Source organism: Taurulus bubalis (assembly GCF_910589615.1).
Source record: "Taurulus bubalis genome assembly, chromosome: 5".
NCBI lineage: Eukaryota > Metazoa > Chordata > Actinopteri > Perciformes > Cottidae > Taurulus > Taurulus bubalis.
This window is the reverse complement of record NC_136593.1, coordinates 3408505-3425878: the sequence shown is the minus strand read 5'-3', so window position 1 is coordinate 3425878 and position 17374 is coordinate 3408505. Positions and strand designations below refer to the sequence as shown.

Genomic DNA, 17374 nt, shown 5'->3' with positions numbered 1-17374 from the left:
ATATCTCACATATCTCTATATGTTAGGAGTATATGTGCGGTTTGATTGAGTGAAGTTAAATATTTTTAATAATTATTTGAGTTCAGGATTTTCGTGCGATTGAGTCAACTCGGCCAACACTGAAAGTTCCCACTCCCTCCCTGGTCCCTGAAGGGTCTTCGATTCATTCTGGAGAACTCCTGATTATCAAGTGTCACAGTTTAGGATGAAAACAGTTACAATGATGCTCAACGAATGACACCAGGACTTGCTAAGCGACAGCAAGAGGATGCATTTTAGTTCATGTTTATCTTGAGATCACATAATTAAATAACAATTAGAGGCAATCAGTAGTGCAGTGAACAGCAGCGGTAACCAGTTCATGTGTCCTGGTTGTGTTCTGGCCTCCAGTCTAACCAGTCCCTCGGGTCAGCAGGTAGACGGCAGAGATGGTGATGGCGGTGGCGGTGTAGGTGAACACGGCGTTATAAAGAGTGTTTGTCCTGATTCGGTCCCCCAGCGTCCTCTGGGTGTCCTCCAGACGCCTCACCGCCGCCTCCGGCTCCCACTGGTCCTCTCTCTCTGGTGTCACTGGTGTCACTGGTGCCACTGGACTCTCTGGTGCTGATAGCTGCAGCCGGGCGGCCGGTGTCTCGGCCTGCGGTCGGGTCTCCAGCAGCCTCCTCACCGCCGACAGCTCCCCCTCCACTCTGCCGAGTCCTTGCCCCAGCTGTCCCAGTTGCGGCCGCAGGGCCTCCAGAGTGGACTCCGTCTTCTGGCCGCCGGCCTGCAGGTCTCTCAGGGCCGAGAGGGGCCACGTGGGCGAGTCCGGCGCGGGGGCCCTCGTGTCCTGGAGGACGACGTCCTGAAGGGTGACCCGGAGGCTGTCGATGAGCGTCCGGAGCTCGCCCTGCTGGGAGCGGTGGTTCCCGGCCTGGACTCTCAGGGCCTCCTGCAGGCTCTCGGGGCCTTTCTGGGCCTCCAGCAGGAGACTCTTCAGCTCCTACGGGTGAGAGAGAGGAGGGTGAGTCGGCCGAGACGAAGGTCAACGCTCAGTCCTGGTCTGTCAACTACAAGAAACAACTTGTGAAGTGAAGTAGAGTTGTACATTGTTTATGGTTCCAGTAGCAGCAGTGACCTGTCAATCACCTTGTAGCCCCGCCCCTAAAGTGTCTAGGTTTCGTAGGTCGTTGTGATGTCACACGTTGGTTTTTTGGAATGCAGTTTTGAAGCCTTTCGTTCTGCCATCTTGGTTTTTATGCAACCAGTGAACAGAAGTGATCATATTGGGAGAGCGGAGGAGCCACGACCTGTCAATCACCTTGTAGCCCCGCCCCTAAAGCGTCCCCTGCTTTATGGTCTGTTTGACTCTAAATGACCATCATGTACTAAATGAACATCATGCTGTATTGAAGAAGACTTGAAACTAGAGATTGAGACATAAACTCATGTTTACAATGTTTACTGAGGGAATACATCAAGAGAAGTAGAGTCATGTATACAGACTTCTATACAACCACAGCGTTGTAGTTCAAAGCGCTACATTCAGCGCCGCCCCTCACCTGCAGGCGGACTCGGTTGATGTACGTGGACCCCATGACCCCGATCAGGGCTCCGAGCACCGAGCCGATGACGGACCAGTTCTTGGTGCGCTCCGCCCTCGTCCTCTCCTTCTCGTGGCTCTCCCTCACGCCCGCCGAGAACAGGGAGAACTTCTCCCTCTCCGAGCCCTCGGCGTTCTCGTAGGTCGTGCGGAGACGGCGCTCCTCCTGCGGCCGGGAAAGGGACGAATCGGGTTCAACTGATATGTTATCGCTATGTTTTGTTTCCAATTATTCCTCTGTTCATGTGGCCCACCTGCAGCAGCTTGTGCTCCAGCGTGGCCAGCTCCAGGTAGTGGGCCTCCTCCCTGGAGACCCGGTCCAGCCGGTCCCTGACCTCCTTCAGCCGGACCTGCAGGGCCTCCAGGCTGCCGTGAGCCTCGCGCACCATCCCTCTGGCCACCAGGAACGCCGCCTCGGCCTGCAGGAGGACAACACGCGGCTTGAGACTCTCTCTTAAGAACATGCACATAAAAAACACTATACATAAGGTAGTAATATGTACAGAAAGGTAGTAATATGTACAGAAAGGTGGTAATATGTCCACCTTTAGATACAGTTGAGAACTTGTTTTTAAAACTGTATCTAAAAGTATACATATTACCACCTTTCTTGTACATATTACTACTTTTCTATACATATTACCACCTTTCTTGTACATATTACTACTTTTCTATACATATTACCACCTTTCTTGTACATATTACTACTTTTCTATACATATTACCACCTTTCTTGTACATAGTACTACTTTTCTATAAATATTACCACCTTTCTTGTACATATTACCACCTTTCTTGTACATATTACCACCTTTCTTGTACATATTACTACTTTTCTATAAATATTACCACCTTTCTTATACATATTACCACCTTTCTTGTACATATTACCACCTTTCTTGTACATATTACCACCTTTCTTGTACATATTACTACTTTTCTATAAATATTACCACCTTTCTTGTACATATTACCACCTTTCTTGTACATATTACTACTTTTCTATAAATATTACCACCTTTCTTGTACATATTACCACCTTTCTTGTACATATTACCACCATTCTGTACATATTACCACCTTTCTTGTACATATTACCACCATTCTGTACATATTACCACCTTTCTTGTACATATTACCACCATTCTGTACATATTACCACCTTTCTGTACATATTACCACCTTTCTTGTACATATTACCACCATTCTGTACATATTACCACCTTTCTTGTACATATTACCACCATTCTGTACATATTACCACCTTTCTGTACATATTACCACCGTTCTTGTACCTATTACCACCTTTCTGTACATATTACCACCATTCTGTACATATTACCACCTTTCTTGTACATATTACCACCATTCTGTACATATTACCACCTTTCTGTACATATTACCACCGTTCTTGTACCTATTACCACCTTTCTGTACATATTACCACCTTTCTTGTACATATTACCACCTTTATATATATATTTGTCTTATTATAGTGTGTTTTTATTTCCTAAACTGTTGAGAGCCCTGCACAATAATTCCCATGTGTCTGGACTGTTGGTCTATGCACAAATAAAAACACTCTCACAATCCCAGATGCACGAGGTTCCCTTGCTCCTTACTGACCTCGGTGACCTTGGTCTGGGCCACGCGGACCTCGTTGATCCCGACAAACTCCTCGTACCTCCCCCACCACTGGTTGGCCGAGGCGGAGGCCGCCTGGGTGAACCTCTGACCCCACTGCCGCCCCAGCTCACCCGCATGCTGGAGGAGGGAGAGGAGGTGAGAAACAGGGTTTTAGTTTAGTTCGCTCCCATGAGCCGGCGGTTGCTATAAAGAGCGAGTTCCTGTACCTGTACTGCAGCCAGGGCGCGCTCCTTCGCCACCTCGGCGCCGCCCTTCCCACCAGGAGGGGCGGGGTCAGAGGGCGGCGGGGCGGTGGGCGGGTGTTGAGCGCTGAAGGATCGGACCAGAGAGATTCTGCCGGGCTGAGATCCAAGCAGGGAGAGGCGGGTCGGGCCTCGAGCCCAGACGCACACCTGAGCTCCTCGGCACCTGTGAAGACAGTGAGGATTAGGCCCGCCCCCTTTTAGTCCACCAATCGGTCTGGGTTTTGTCAATTAAAGGGTTCATACACATTCTGACCAGTGGGTTTCATGACTTTTCCATGACTTTAAACTAAATTTCCATGAGCAAACATTTAGTGAAATCTGGGTGTAAACAGTAAAAAGTGAGTAAATGTAGTATTTAAACTAACAATGAGAATACAAAGCATACAGTAAACCTTAAATGACACAAATGAATGAGACAATAGTTTGATTAAAAGAATAAACATTTATATAGATGCCTGTATGTATGCCTGCTCATATTTTGAGTTTTTCTTTTAAAAGTATATTCAATATTTCAAACTCAGCGTAAATGAACGACATGAACACATGAATATAACACATTTACATGACTTTTACTAAACTTTTGGGATTTTTTTTTTCTTCCAAGGACTTTTCCCGGCCTGGAAATAACCATTTTAAAACTCCATGACTTTTCCAGGTTTTCCATGACCGTAAGAACCCTGATCTTGGATTTTGAGTTCAGGGTTTGTTCGGCTTTCCGAGTCGGACATTTGACTCGTGAACTCTGAAATTCAGATTTCCCCGGTTTAAAAGGAATGCAGCACAAAACATCAGGTCTTTCTCTCGCTTTGGGGCATAAGTACCTCATGGAGAACGGCAGCAGTGCAGCTTGAACACGGTCAACGCTTCACCTTCACTGCAGCCACAGATTCACACGTCTGTGAGGAAGAACAGTTGAGGCGTCAGAGCGAGATGATGGATACACGTTGTGTGTGAGTGTTGCACATCAAGATCTCATGGAGACAATCAGACAGAGGAGCGATGTCGTGTGACAAAGAGATCCGACCACTGATCCGGGTTCAGCTTCACTTATTTCGGGTACAATCTCAGAAATCCAACTGGTATACATTTGAGTTCTTCACAATATTATTTTGACATTAAAGAGTTTTCCACTGCAATGCAATGACCTGTCCCTATCCCAAAATACATTTCTTAATTTGACCGATGACTAAACCACTGAAGTATTGTTTATTTTACTTCAGTTCAATTCTTCTTCTTCTTCTTCCCACTGAGTAACACAACTCACCCCTCAAATAAATCCCACATATTTCTACTTCCTAATCACATCCAACAGCAACTAAATCCACAACCTGTTAGAAAAAAACATGACGTACAACATGACGAGTGATTTCCCAAAACACGTGGTGAACTGCCATCATCTTAGGTAAACTACTCGGTAATAAGGAATGCACTAACGTGTACTCAGATGCTGTACTTAAGATCCAACGTGAGGTACTTATACTTGTATTTTCTTCTCATGCCACATTATTCTTCAAATCAACTACATATCAGAGAGGAATGCATCACATTTTCCTCAACACAAGTATTCATCTTTAGTTACAAGGTACTTTAAAAATTATTTGATTTTTTTCCACACAAAAAAAACCCCCAATGACTTCATTGTTCAAGCTTCTCTAATGTGGTGTGTATATTAGTTTTTTGACTGTTGGTTGGACAAAACGAACATTGTGGAGATGTCAGTCTGGATTCTGGGTAATTGTGATGGCATTTCTCATTAGTTCCCAAACCATCAATCGATTAACAGGGGAAATAAATCAGCAGATGAATCCCTCATGAGAATAATCATTACTTAATAGTTCACAATGAGCTCCACGATAACCAACTATAAAAGTAAGATACTGCCTTTACATGAATGCATGAGAAATAACATTCTAATGATTTAATACAGCAATATAATAATCACTGGGGATATTTATCTGCATTGACTAACGATACTTGTACTTTTAATATTTAGCTGATTTATTATATGATACTTATGTAATATGTTCAATGCAGTACTTGTAGCACAATATATATATATATATATATATATATATATATATATATATATATATATATATATATATATATATATATATATATATTCACTACTTCCTCTTCCACAGTAGTTAACAAACCACACTTATAATACTGACCGATACAACAAATGAATAACCAGACAGACTGGAGGAGGATAAAGTTTACAGAGCTTAATATGAAGTATACTTTAAAGCCACATATACATTTTCCTTCAAGGTTATCTGACTATTCTGTCCATTTCCCTGCTTCCTCACTCACTAGCTTTTAGCTCCACGTCGCTCAAATGAACCGGTAAACAGATTTTTTTGTTATAAAAAAAAGTCTGTGACCGTTTAATTCACATCACAAGTTAGAGAAATAAATGTACCTGTTTCCTCAACGCTGTCAGGGCATGCATGTCACATGGACGCAGTTTTTTTTAAGGCTAACTCGGGTCAAATGAAACAGCTCGGCTAACTTTTCGTTCCGGCACATCGCGGGCCATCTACTTCCGGTTCGCAGTTCACTTAGGGGTCCTGACAGCGCGGATCAGAAAGACAACCGGCTACATTCGCAGTATAAAAATAACAACAGAAAACGTATATTTCTTCACTTCAAACCACTGAGACAAATTTGAAACATGTCTAGCAGAGAAGGTGAGACGTCGTTTTATTGTACTGTCATCATTAAATATGTATTTACCACGTGACGAAGCGCATCGCAGCGTGTTTTACTGGGCGGGTTAGCACGCATGCTAACGGGCTAATGGAGCGCGAGTCCGACACGTTAGCACCGTCCACCAAACTCCGCTCAAAATCTACCACATGTTTTTTATTTTTTGTCATTTTTGTGAAATACGCGCATAGGATATACACTGTTTCTTAATCGCATGTGACTCATTGCGGTCATCTGGGACATTCGGCTTATAAAGTGTCATCCAACGAATAATTTAAACACCATTTTAGCTGTAATATATATATATATATATATGCTAATTTAGCTCATTTATTCTAATATGTAAACTGACGCAATATAGCGTTAGTAGTCTTGTATTTGACTTAAGAGGCGATCCATAATTACAAGTCATGACGTAGGCCAATGCGGCAAACAAAGACATGTCTAAATGTTTTATTTCCAAGTGAGCTAATTTATTATTTTTTATTGTCCAAAGGAGGAAAAAAGAAGCCGCTGAAGGCGCCCAAGAAGGCGTGCAAGGAAATGGATGACGTAAGTTTCCTCTCGGACTGTGCGAATATTTTCATTATCAGTTAATCAAACCACTATATTTATATGTATTTTTGTTTCAACACACATTAGATATATTATTCAAACCATTTGCATGTCCCCGAGTTGGTGTTTGCTTTCCATGATCTTCATTTTGAACCGTTTTTAGATTGATCTGTTTTCATTGATCACTATGCACCACACCATCAAGGCACACTTCTTTTAAAAAGGTCAAATGTGTCTCTGCAGGATGACGTCGCCTTTCAGCAGAAGCAAAAGGCCGAGCAGAAGGCCATGGACGAGTTGAAGGCCAAAGCTTCAGGAAAAGGGCCGATGGGTAAGTTGAGAGTAAATGTGAGGTACTTTACTCGTGTAGTTCTGCTTTATAGCCTCCTTCTACTCACTACATGTGTTTGACAGCACTAGTTACTTTACAGATTGAGATTATTAATACAGAAGCCAAATAACATATACATCTTGCTGTATTATTATAGATTCAGCCACCCAGCAATGTATATTTAATATATAATTGTTCAAATGAACTCTTCCAGCTGCAACATTTCTGCAATTTCAAACATGAACGCATCAATAATTATAATAAATGTTGTTCTAAAATAGTCCATTCTGCACATTGAGTACTTTTACTGTTGGTACGGTAACATACATGTTAATGCTAGTACTCTTGCGTCACTTTGAATGCATCATATTGACTTTAAATTAATCGATAGTCTGTCTTTCATTTATAAACGCACATGCAACATTATTTCGTAGTCATATTAGCGGTTTTCTTACGCACACAAATAAACCAAATGTTTTCTCTCCTCCAGGGAGCAGTGGCATCAAGAAATCTGGCAAGAAGTAAGAGCGGAATCCGCCGACGATGTTGTTCTGCTCCCCGGCTTGGCTTCCTGTGTCTTGAGATGCGTGTTTGCCGGCCGAGGAGACTCCAGTGTGTGTTACGCCCGAAACCTCCACCAAACTCCGACCTGCCCTGGTGTCCACCAGAGAAAATGAATTGAATAATTTCATCAATTGGAGGTTTCCCGCTGTGATGTTTGTTGTTGGAAGCGGCCGCTCACACTGAACTAACATCTTCAAACACGGTTTAGAAATGAAGGTCCGTTTTGTCCATGTAAACCTTTAACCATCAGAAACCCCAAATCGCCCCCAAGCTTTCTTTTTTGTTGTCTTGAACGGGGAGGAGAGAGATGCTAATAAAGTTTTTGTATTTACCACTTCTCAGTTTATTTCTGTAATTGGAACGAAATCCAAACCATGAAGCAGTTTTTGCAGTCAGTGACTGAAGGCATAAATCTGCATTTGGGGTTTTTAATTTAGAGAAATACATTTTTGTGAACCGTCACAAGTTAACGTGTTGGTTTCAAAGGTATTTCTACATTTAGTGCATCCTTGAGGCCTAACAAATGTTTCCCTCCTGATAACACATTTGCAAAGAAAGTATATTGAAACCTCCATTTGAGTTCATATATTCGTATCTGCATTGATCAGACATGAAGAAATGTAAGAGTCAAAGCGGGAGACTGAATCTGCCTCCATTTTGCCTCATGGATGAATGTCAAGCCACGCCTCCTGGAGGCTCTTGCTTTTTCTGAAATGCTTTGGTCAAGTAACAACTAAACAGAAAACATTTCACAATGATATTTAAGAAATAGGACAACGGGACATTTTTCAAAACTGGATATTAACCAAACTAATGAGAAAACAGACCTTTTGGCAGCAACCGGATGCCGTAGATTAGAACATCCTGGTATTTCTGGCATACGGCATGAGACACCATTAGGACACTCAGGCCCAATCTCCACCTTTGAGGGTTTGGTTCTGACCCACTGTCACATCGTAGAGCGCTTGAGTCTGGCAGACATTTTGAGCCATTTTTGAACTCTTTCCGTAAGTCAGCATTAGATGCCACTGCCTCAGGGAATTACCCACAATTCATAGCAATGTGACGTTAAATGGAGACTTAAACAAAGAGGCATGTGATAAAATACATTTACATTACGGATTAAAGATGGAACATGAAATCAGGAATGCATCCAGAAATCATTCTTTAGTTATTCAAACATTTAATTTAGTTGTTAAAGCCCTTTTGACAAATGAGTAAATGGATTGAGGAAAGCCTGGAAGACTTTCAAATCGGAATAAAAAGTATGAAATAAGTACCCACAATTGTACACTGTTTTTATGTAGTCACGTGATATCTTGCAGCAGTGGTGTCCCATTCATATTTACACCATCAAGCCCTCAGCAGCTGACGTTAGTGAGACCCTGAGGGTTCAGGGTGGAGATTGAGATTGGACCCAAATCTTCTTCTGGCACATTCACTTTGTAGTTTGGGGTTTGGAACACAGCTCGTCTGACGAACACGAGTAGGATGATACTTCTTGGATTTCTGGACGCCTCGTGGCACGTTGCCGCCTCTTAACGGGGCGGGAAACGATCAAATGAAACCTTTGGGGCGGCAGCGGTGTGAACTGGACCGTGTGAGTGACGAGTATGTCTGACGCTCCACATAAACCAGTACCAGTAACCATGTGTGCAGTCAGAGTAAAGTTGTGGCTGGACCCCAGTCTCAGGTGACCTTGGTTCTACGTTTGGCGCCCACAACCCGCCGGGTCACTTTTAGTCAAATCCGTAGAAGAACTAGTCAAACACACGAGCCAGTTACAATTTATTTCAACGACAGACAACTTGGATTCAGTCAAAGCGCTTTCTGAAAAGAGGTACGATCGGTTGGTTCTGCGGGTGACGGGGGTTTGGGGGGAGGAGCTTATTGTTCCATCGGGTGTTTGCGCTTCCCGAGTTTAGAGTTCATGGCGTCCATCTTCAGCCGCAGCATCTGGATCTCCAGGCAGAGCTTCTCCCGCTCCAGCAGCAGGTTTCCTCTCTTCAGCTCCAGCAGGTCCTCCACCTCGAGCCGCGGAGGCTGCAGCCGCCTCACATCTGCAGTGAGGGAAAAACAGAAGAACACAAACTGCATAATCCACTGAGTCCTGCAGATGTTTGGGGGGAAATATTCACCTTCTGGCGGCGATCCATTCCACTCTTCAAAGTAAAAGACTACACATCCAGCACCTCTAAAGCCAATTCATTACATTTTGCTTTATTTAATCCAAACAAACAAAAACCTCGTTAGAAAGCAAATTAGTCATTTTTACATCAACAGCGCCTCAGTAGCTGAAAAAAAGGATTCCTTATTAAGACGGTACTGGAACCAGAAACCAAAGGGAATAGATATCTTATATTTTCTATTCAGCATCTCTACAAGGTATTCATCTAATAAATATGAAACGCGGTTCTCCAAATGACCGAACTGAACCATGTGATGGGCAATTCATTTGATGCAAAATGCTTTTTAATTTGCTCTAAAAAAAAAAACCAAGCAGAAACATTAATAATGACAATTTTATTTATAGTCTATACTTTAAGAATTGATGTAAAGCAGCAATTGCGGCAATAAATCAGAAAGCTCAACAGTGGGTAACATTTAAACCCCGATGACACCGAACGATAAAACCAACAGATACGGAAAAATTAAACTAAGACAATGTATTCAAATAAAATACCAACGATAAAATAAAGCAGAAAAGCGACGAGGTCACATGACCCAGACGTGATCTAAAGGCGATCAGTAAAATCGGATTTACTCGCTTTGAAAGAGATTTTCAAAGAAGTTCTTCAGCTCATGTTGCAAAAAAAACAAAACACCATTGTTTTTACATTAACTAAATATATATTGTACACTTATTGCTAATAGTAGTAGTAGTAGTACATAATACATATAAGTATAGTCGTGCTGGTTACCATTGTCTTCGTTTGCTTTGCTAGTCCTGGACTTCAGCTCCACCTCCACAGGGTAATGATCGCTCACCTTCAGCGTCTGAAAAACAGTCGTTTTTTTTATGAGCTATAAAACATTTTCTTGCTCCCCAGAAGATAAATCATCAACATTTGTTTGCGTTCAGAACGGAACAGACGTGGGGAAGAACCCTGACCTGCTCCTCGCTGAGTCCGTACGCCGTCTGGAAGTTGAAGGGTTTGGCAGAGTTTGGTACGACCGCCTGCAGCATGTCGTCTCCGTACACCACGATCCTGCAGAGAGGACACTCACGTTACCCAGGTTATACTTTAGGTTATACTCTACGCTCCCGTCAAGGGAAACTACTCTTGGAGCCGCCAGTATAGAAACATGAATACAACAAATATGAACACAAAGCAAACAAACAACGAGGCAAACATTTAAACACACAACATTGGGAAAAAAGACATTTTGTAGGTTTTTTTTTAGGCAATTTAAAGTAATTGTTTGACAGTTTTGGGGAAAACTATTTTGCTGAAACTTAAAGATACAAATCTCATATCTGTCCGTTATATATTTTAGTTAGCTTAGCATAAAGACTGGTAACAGGAGGAAATAGCTAGCCTGGCTGTTTTCAACAGTTTCTACTCTTTATGCTAAGCTAAGCGCTCCAAGTGACTTAACACAGTATTACATTTGTTTTGGTACCTGTGTTTGTGTACCCGTGTGTGTACCTGTTGTGTGTGTGTACGTGTGTGTGCGCGTGTACCTGTCGTATGTGTGCGTGTACCTGTCGTATGTGTGCGTGTACCTGTCGTATGTGTGCGTGTGTGTACCTGTCGTATGTGTGTACCTGTCGTATGTGTGTACCTGTCGTATGTGTGCGTGTGTGTACCTGTCGTATGTGTGCGTGTGTGTACCTGTCGTATGTGTGTGTGTGCGTGTGTGTACCTGTCGTGTGTGTGTGTGTACTTGTCGTGTGTGTGCGTGTGTACCTGTCGTGTGTGTGTGTGTACCTGTCGTATGTGTGTGTGTGTGTGTGTACCTGTCGTATGTGTGTGTGTACCTGTCGTGTGTGTGTGTGTACACCTGTCGTATGTGTGTGTGTACACCTGTCGTATGTGTGTGTGTACACCTGTCGTATATGTGTGTGTACACCTGTCGTATGTGTGTGTGTGTGTACACCTGTCGTATGTGTGTGTGTGTGTACACCTGTCGTATGTGTGTGTACACCTGTCGTATGTGTGTGTACACCTGTCGTATGTGTGTGTACACCTGTCGTATGTGTGTGTACCTGTCGTGTCGTATGTGTGTGTACCTGTCGTATGTGTGTACACCTGTCGTATGTGTGTGTGTGTACCTGTCGTATGTGTGTGTGTGTACCTGTCGTATGTGTGTGTACCTGTCGTATGTGTATGTGTGTGTACCTGTCGTATGTGTGTGTACCTGTCGTATGTGTATGTGTGTGTACACCTGTCGTATGTGTGTGTGTATACCTGTCGTATGTGTGGTCGTTGCGGACGCTCGCCGTGGTGTCGACGTCGTCTCCAATCAGCCAGTGGAAGTTCTTGTCGCTACGGATACGGATGCCCTTCATCTCCTCCTTGGAGACGTAGGCGCCGTCTGCATTGAAGTCGCCGAGGATCATCACGTTCTGGAGGACGAGGCCAAAGTCAAACTAAATCCGGCCGGGCCTCGAGTACGTGTGTGTATATATGTATATATGTATATATTAATCTCGCGTCCTCACGTCCGTCCTCCACTTCTCCTTCACGTGCTGGAAGACGTCGTAGAGCTCGTCCAACTCCTTCTCCGAGTCGTCTGGTTTGGTGTGAACCGGGATCATCACCAGGTCCGTCAGCACTGAGGAGAGGCAGAGCATGAGTCACACCAGACCTGGACCTGGACCGTGGAGTCTGGTCACAACGTGGAGGAGAACATTGCTTCCTCCACCGGCATCCTCTAATATCTTGTTTTAAGGTCCTTTACATTTAGAGGACTTTCATATTATTTCACCTGAACCAACAGCTCAACATGTGTGGTTTACCTGTGTCGAGGCATCTGAAGCGCAGGATGTAGGGATCTCTAGCGAAAACGTCTACTCCCTCGTCCCCCAGGTCATCGAACTGATAGGAGCCCACCAAGTCCACCAAGTCATCCCTACACACACACACACACACACACACACACACACACACACACACACACACACACACACACACACACCAGTACATTGCATTTTGATTACTTCAGAATCCATCAGCTGCTGCTTTAAAGGCTGAATGTAGAGCCATGAAGTTAACCCCGCGTGAAGACATGAACGTCTCTAAACTCGCTTCACAACGCGTCTCAGCTGGTCAGAGTCGATGAGAACGGGCTGCAGGTGAACTCACCTGTACAAGAACATGAACTGCTCCTTGTAGCGCGTTCGGCCCAGACGGCTGCTGATCTTCAGGGTGTAGTGGTGCTCCCTGTTGGCTCTACACACACACACACACACACACACGCTATGGAATGCTGCCTGCCTTGAAGGCCACCAACAGGATCCTGGCTCAGGTGAGGTTTCCACCTGACCCAAATATGATGAACTACAGACACAAAGCTTGCACTCACTTGTTGAGGGCGTCCAGGAAGGTTTGCACAGACTCTCCACTGATGTCCACCACCTCCAGGATCACAATGATGTCATAGCGAGACACGACCTGGTGGGGGAGGGGTCATAGTTCCAGCTCTAGTAAATAGAAGTTTGGTAAAATGTGTGTGTTTTTGTTTTGTTTTACCTTAACCAGGATATTGAGGACATCTGGGTCCGACACTTTGTTTTTCCCAAACTTCTGGATGTTAAACGACGCGATTATCATGGCGGCTGCAGAGAGAACAAACACAAGGAAGAGAAGGGACATATTATTATTAACCCTAAACCCAAAAGGGCAACGGGGACGGACCCAAAGGCATAGAGACACAAGGGAACCGTCACGGGTGAGTTTTAATGTCCAAAACAAACAACACTACCAGAGCAGGGAAGTCCTAAGAACTGAGGATTAAGTCGTTCAGAGAGAACTGTACCAGGAGCTTAACACACACACACACACACACACACACACACACACACACACACACACACACACACACACACACACACACACACACACACACACACACACACACACACACACACACACACACACACACACACACACACACACACACACACACACACACACACACACACACACAACATACCGGGCGCAGATGTAGCAACACGACACCTGAGGTTAAAATGCACTGAGGTGCAGGTGATTAGACACAGGGGGATTAAATTAGGGGCGGAGCCAACAATCAGGCTGATGGTTTAGTTTAGGAGGAGAGAGAAGTGAACAGAGGACAAAGAGGAAGGGGGTTCAGAATAAAGTGGAACACTAAATGAACAAAGACTGACCAAATTAATGAATCAAGACAATACATGGCATATTGTTTCATCTCCCTTTAAACAGCCTTAAAGTGAATGAATCAGCTGCTTCCTGTAGATTCTTCCTGATCAACCCTTCAACATAAAAGGTCTGAGGAAAACGTTGTTCCTGACTTGTTGGAACAGGTCGAGTCTCTCACTGATCCCACCGTGACCACCTGCAGACGTCTGCTTCACTTCAACACATTGTTGAAGAGAATCCATTCACCTTCCATTTTTAAAGGGAACGGCAAACAGATGTACACATTAGACTAAAACCCTCATGTTGCTTTAGGACCGTAAAGAACAGAAAACGCCTCAACAACAACTCGTTATGTAATCAAAATACAGGACGAGCTCCTAAAGTACGATGGATGCATTATGATGAATTAAACATTCCAAAAAAGGCATTAGTTAGTTTACTTTACATCACCTCCACCGGCTAAATTTAATTTGCAGCATTTTATTACATTTTGCAAACTGACTACTTTTACAGTTGATACTGAAAGTACATTTTGTATTTTTACTTTGACTTAATAAGTAACAGTATATTTATTTCAGCACCAGTGATAATCCACACAATGCTGAAAGTGCTGTACAGCTTGAAGAACAATATACTAGAAATATAATATTTATTTAGGTAATTATTTATTATCTACTAAGACATATATTTATTTAGATAATTATGTATTATTTTATTTATATACAAAGAAATATATCTATTGAGGTAATTATTTATAATAATAATATTTTAAGGCAAAGGCTGGACAAAGTTATTTTATGAGAATATATAACTATATTTTTATAAGAAAAATAGTATAAATATTATGACAGTAAGTTGATATTTCATTTCATTTCCGTGTCCTAAAACCTCTGATAATGAGTTATTATATTATTTGAATGAACATTTCTCTTGTGATTTAATAATAATTTAATAATAATAATAAGATTGTTCTCTCCAAATTCTTGACAATTCTCATAATTTATTAACTTTTTCTTGCATAAAAAAGAAAAACAATTATCAAAACATTATGACTTTATTTTCTATAATAATCTAGTGATTTTTTACTAAAAATACTAATATTCAGAATACTGTGGGACTAAGAATAATCCATTTTGATCAACTTTCTATACACTTTATACGACAGGATTATGAGCTCTTTTCCATTTAAACTTAATTACTTAATGAATCCTTTTTTGTGTGTGTATATATATTTGTTTTTGTTGGTTGACATCATCCCGATCAGGCATCAGCAGCATTGTGTAACAGCAGCCGGGGGACAGTGTCTCATTAAAGGAATATACCGTGATGTAAATGCAGCGTAATGAATGGAGTTGACTTGTAATCACTGCTGTCAGTCAAAGAGGACGAAGCTCTTTTAGTCGGTCACACACACGGCCGGCAGCAGGCGGTGCATGTACCTGTAATTATGTTCTTATGTTCTTATGAACTGTGTGAGTCATCGTGGCTGAACGTGGAGCTGGAGACACCGACTGCAGCGGGAACTGTACTTTACCAAGTATTTATACGACTGTCTGCAGCCATGACACATTCTGCACCACCGTCTCACAGCAGTTTGTGAAATAGTCCTGAAAGTTTAAATTTGAGTTGCGTACACTTAGACAAATGTTATATTTTTTTTTGAGTCGCTCAGCAGGAAAACAAAAGAGTTTCAAGCACATACTGCATATTAGAAGTGGACGTCACCCGTTGGTGAAGTTTGGAATTTGAGTTTGTCTTTTTGGCCGTCGCCATCTTTGTTTTTTGTTCTACCAATCCAGAATTGAATCCTCTTTTTCTAACCCCCAAAAACTCTTCTCTATTTTTTCCAACCTCCTTGACCCCCCTGTTCCCTCTCCTCCTTCCACCAAGCTACTCTGTTGACTACTTTACCAAAAAGATAGATGACATACGCTCCTCATCTACTAATCCATCTTCTATAACTACACCTCCATTATCTTCATCTTCTTCCCCGTCGCTTTCCTCTTTCTCTGGGTATCTCAGGCTCTGCTCTCCCTCTTCTCATCCTACCTCAACGACCACACCTACCAGGTAACGTGGAGAGGATCTGTGTCTGAACCTTGTCCTCTCACTGCTGGAGTCCCTCAGGGCTCCGTCATGGGTCCTCTCCTCTTCTCTCTGCACACCACCTCTCTCGGCTCGGTCATTCGCTCGGCTTTTCCTACCATAGCTATGCCGATGACACCCAACTGATCCTCTCGTTTCCTCAATCGGAAACACAGGTAGCAGCACGAGTCTCTGCCTGACTGACTGACATCTCTCAGTGGATGTCAGCTCATCACCTGAACGTTAACCCTGATAAGACTGCTACTACTTTTCCTTCCAAGTAAAGCTCTCCCTGCCACAACCTCACTACTACCTTCAACAACTCACTGTTGGATAAAAGCGTCAGCTAATAAAATGTAAAAAAAAATATAAAAAAGAATAAATCAAGAGAGAAGAAGAGTCATTTGCTATAGACTTCTATACAACCAGAGGAGTCACCCCCTGGTGGTCAGAAGAGAGAATGCAGCTTCAACACATGAAGCGTATACTTCTATACAACCAGAGGAGTCGCCCCCTGGTGGTCAGAAGAGAGAATGCAGCTTTAACACATGAAGCATAGACTTCTATACAACCAGAGGAGTCGCCCCCTGATGGTCAGTAGAGAGAATGCAAGTTTATCCATTTAATTTTGTCACTATTCCATGAAAAGAAGCTGGTAGTTTAGATCAAAAGGAAGGTTGAGTGTGAAGATGGATGATGATCTATACATTTAACTATAACTACGTTTAAGTACTTGCATAAACCCGTAATTATCTTATTGGTAGCTCATTCATTGAATACAATGACCATGTAAATCAGTGTGCTTTCAATTATAATTTTGTATGACTATTCTCAGGAAGTCCGGTAATAAATGGATCTACTCAGATAAGAATAACAAGATGGATACAATACGAGAAACATCAACAATGCTGAAAAGATTGGAAGAAAATTATACTTAATAATTTAAGCTTTCCAAGTTGGACACAAAGAACAAGTTAAAGACGTTCGGTATTTGACTGTCGACAAACAACACGTCGTTGTGATTTGACAGGTGATTTAAATTCTTGTAAGCTGTTGTGGAGGTTGTCCAACTTGTCCTGCGGCAATACACACACCACACACGCCACACACACACACACCACACACACACACCACACACACCACACACTCATTTGGTTAGTTTATTCTCCAGCGATAAGATCAGCAAGAACACACCAGCCATGTTTTCAGCTTTGTGACGATGTGTTTTCCAGCTGATCCAAGAGGCTTTTTAAAGAGTTTGTTTAGTTGAAGGAGTCGGAGGATTTCCTCAACACTGAAAGGAAAC

General features: G+C 42.7%; 3 protein-coding genes across 3 annotated transcripts; 1 reads left to right on the top strand and 2 right to left on the bottom strand.

Annotated features, from left to right (window-relative positions):
* Positions 1 to 306: 306 nt before the first annotated feature.
* ccdc51 (coiled-coil domain containing 51) lies at positions 307 to 4300 on the bottom strand (the record flags this gene model as incomplete). Its single annotated transcript, XM_079218195.1, has 6 exons — positions 307 to 982; positions 1542 to 1748; positions 1837 to 2001; positions 3209 to 3346; positions 3436 to 3637; positions 4296 to 4300. 6 exons carry the CDS (start codon positions 4298 to 4300, stop codon positions 392 to 394), a joined length of 1308 nt encoding a protein of 435 aa, XP_079074321.1. The 3' UTR covers positions 307 to 391.
* A 1737-nt stretch (positions 4301 to 6037) lies between these two features.
* On the top strand, positions 6038 to 7970 carry tma7 (translation machinery associated 7 homolog). Its single transcript, XM_079218344.1, has 4 exons — positions 6038 to 6167; positions 6683 to 6738; positions 6985 to 7072; positions 7563 to 7970. The coding sequence occupies exons 1-4, from the start codon at positions 6152 to 6154 to the stop codon at positions 7595 to 7597; spliced, it is 195 nt and encodes a 64-aa protein (XP_079074470.1). The 5' UTR covers positions 6038 to 6151; the 3' UTR covers positions 7598 to 7970.
* A 1495-nt stretch (positions 7971 to 9465) lies between these two features.
* dnase1l4.1 (deoxyribonuclease 1 like 4, tandem duplicate 1) lies at positions 9466 to 13413 on the bottom strand (the record flags this gene model as incomplete). Its single annotated transcript, XM_079218334.1, has 9 exons — positions 9466 to 9696; positions 10558 to 10633; positions 10749 to 10845; positions 12049 to 12206; positions 12303 to 12415; positions 12600 to 12712; positions 12946 to 13032; positions 13166 to 13254; positions 13333 to 13413. 9 exons carry the CDS (start codon positions 13411 to 13413, stop codon positions 9524 to 9526), a joined length of 987 nt encoding a protein of 328 aa, XP_079074460.1. The 3' UTR covers positions 9466 to 9523.
* Between the last annotated feature and the right edge of the window lie 3961 nt (positions 13414 to 17374).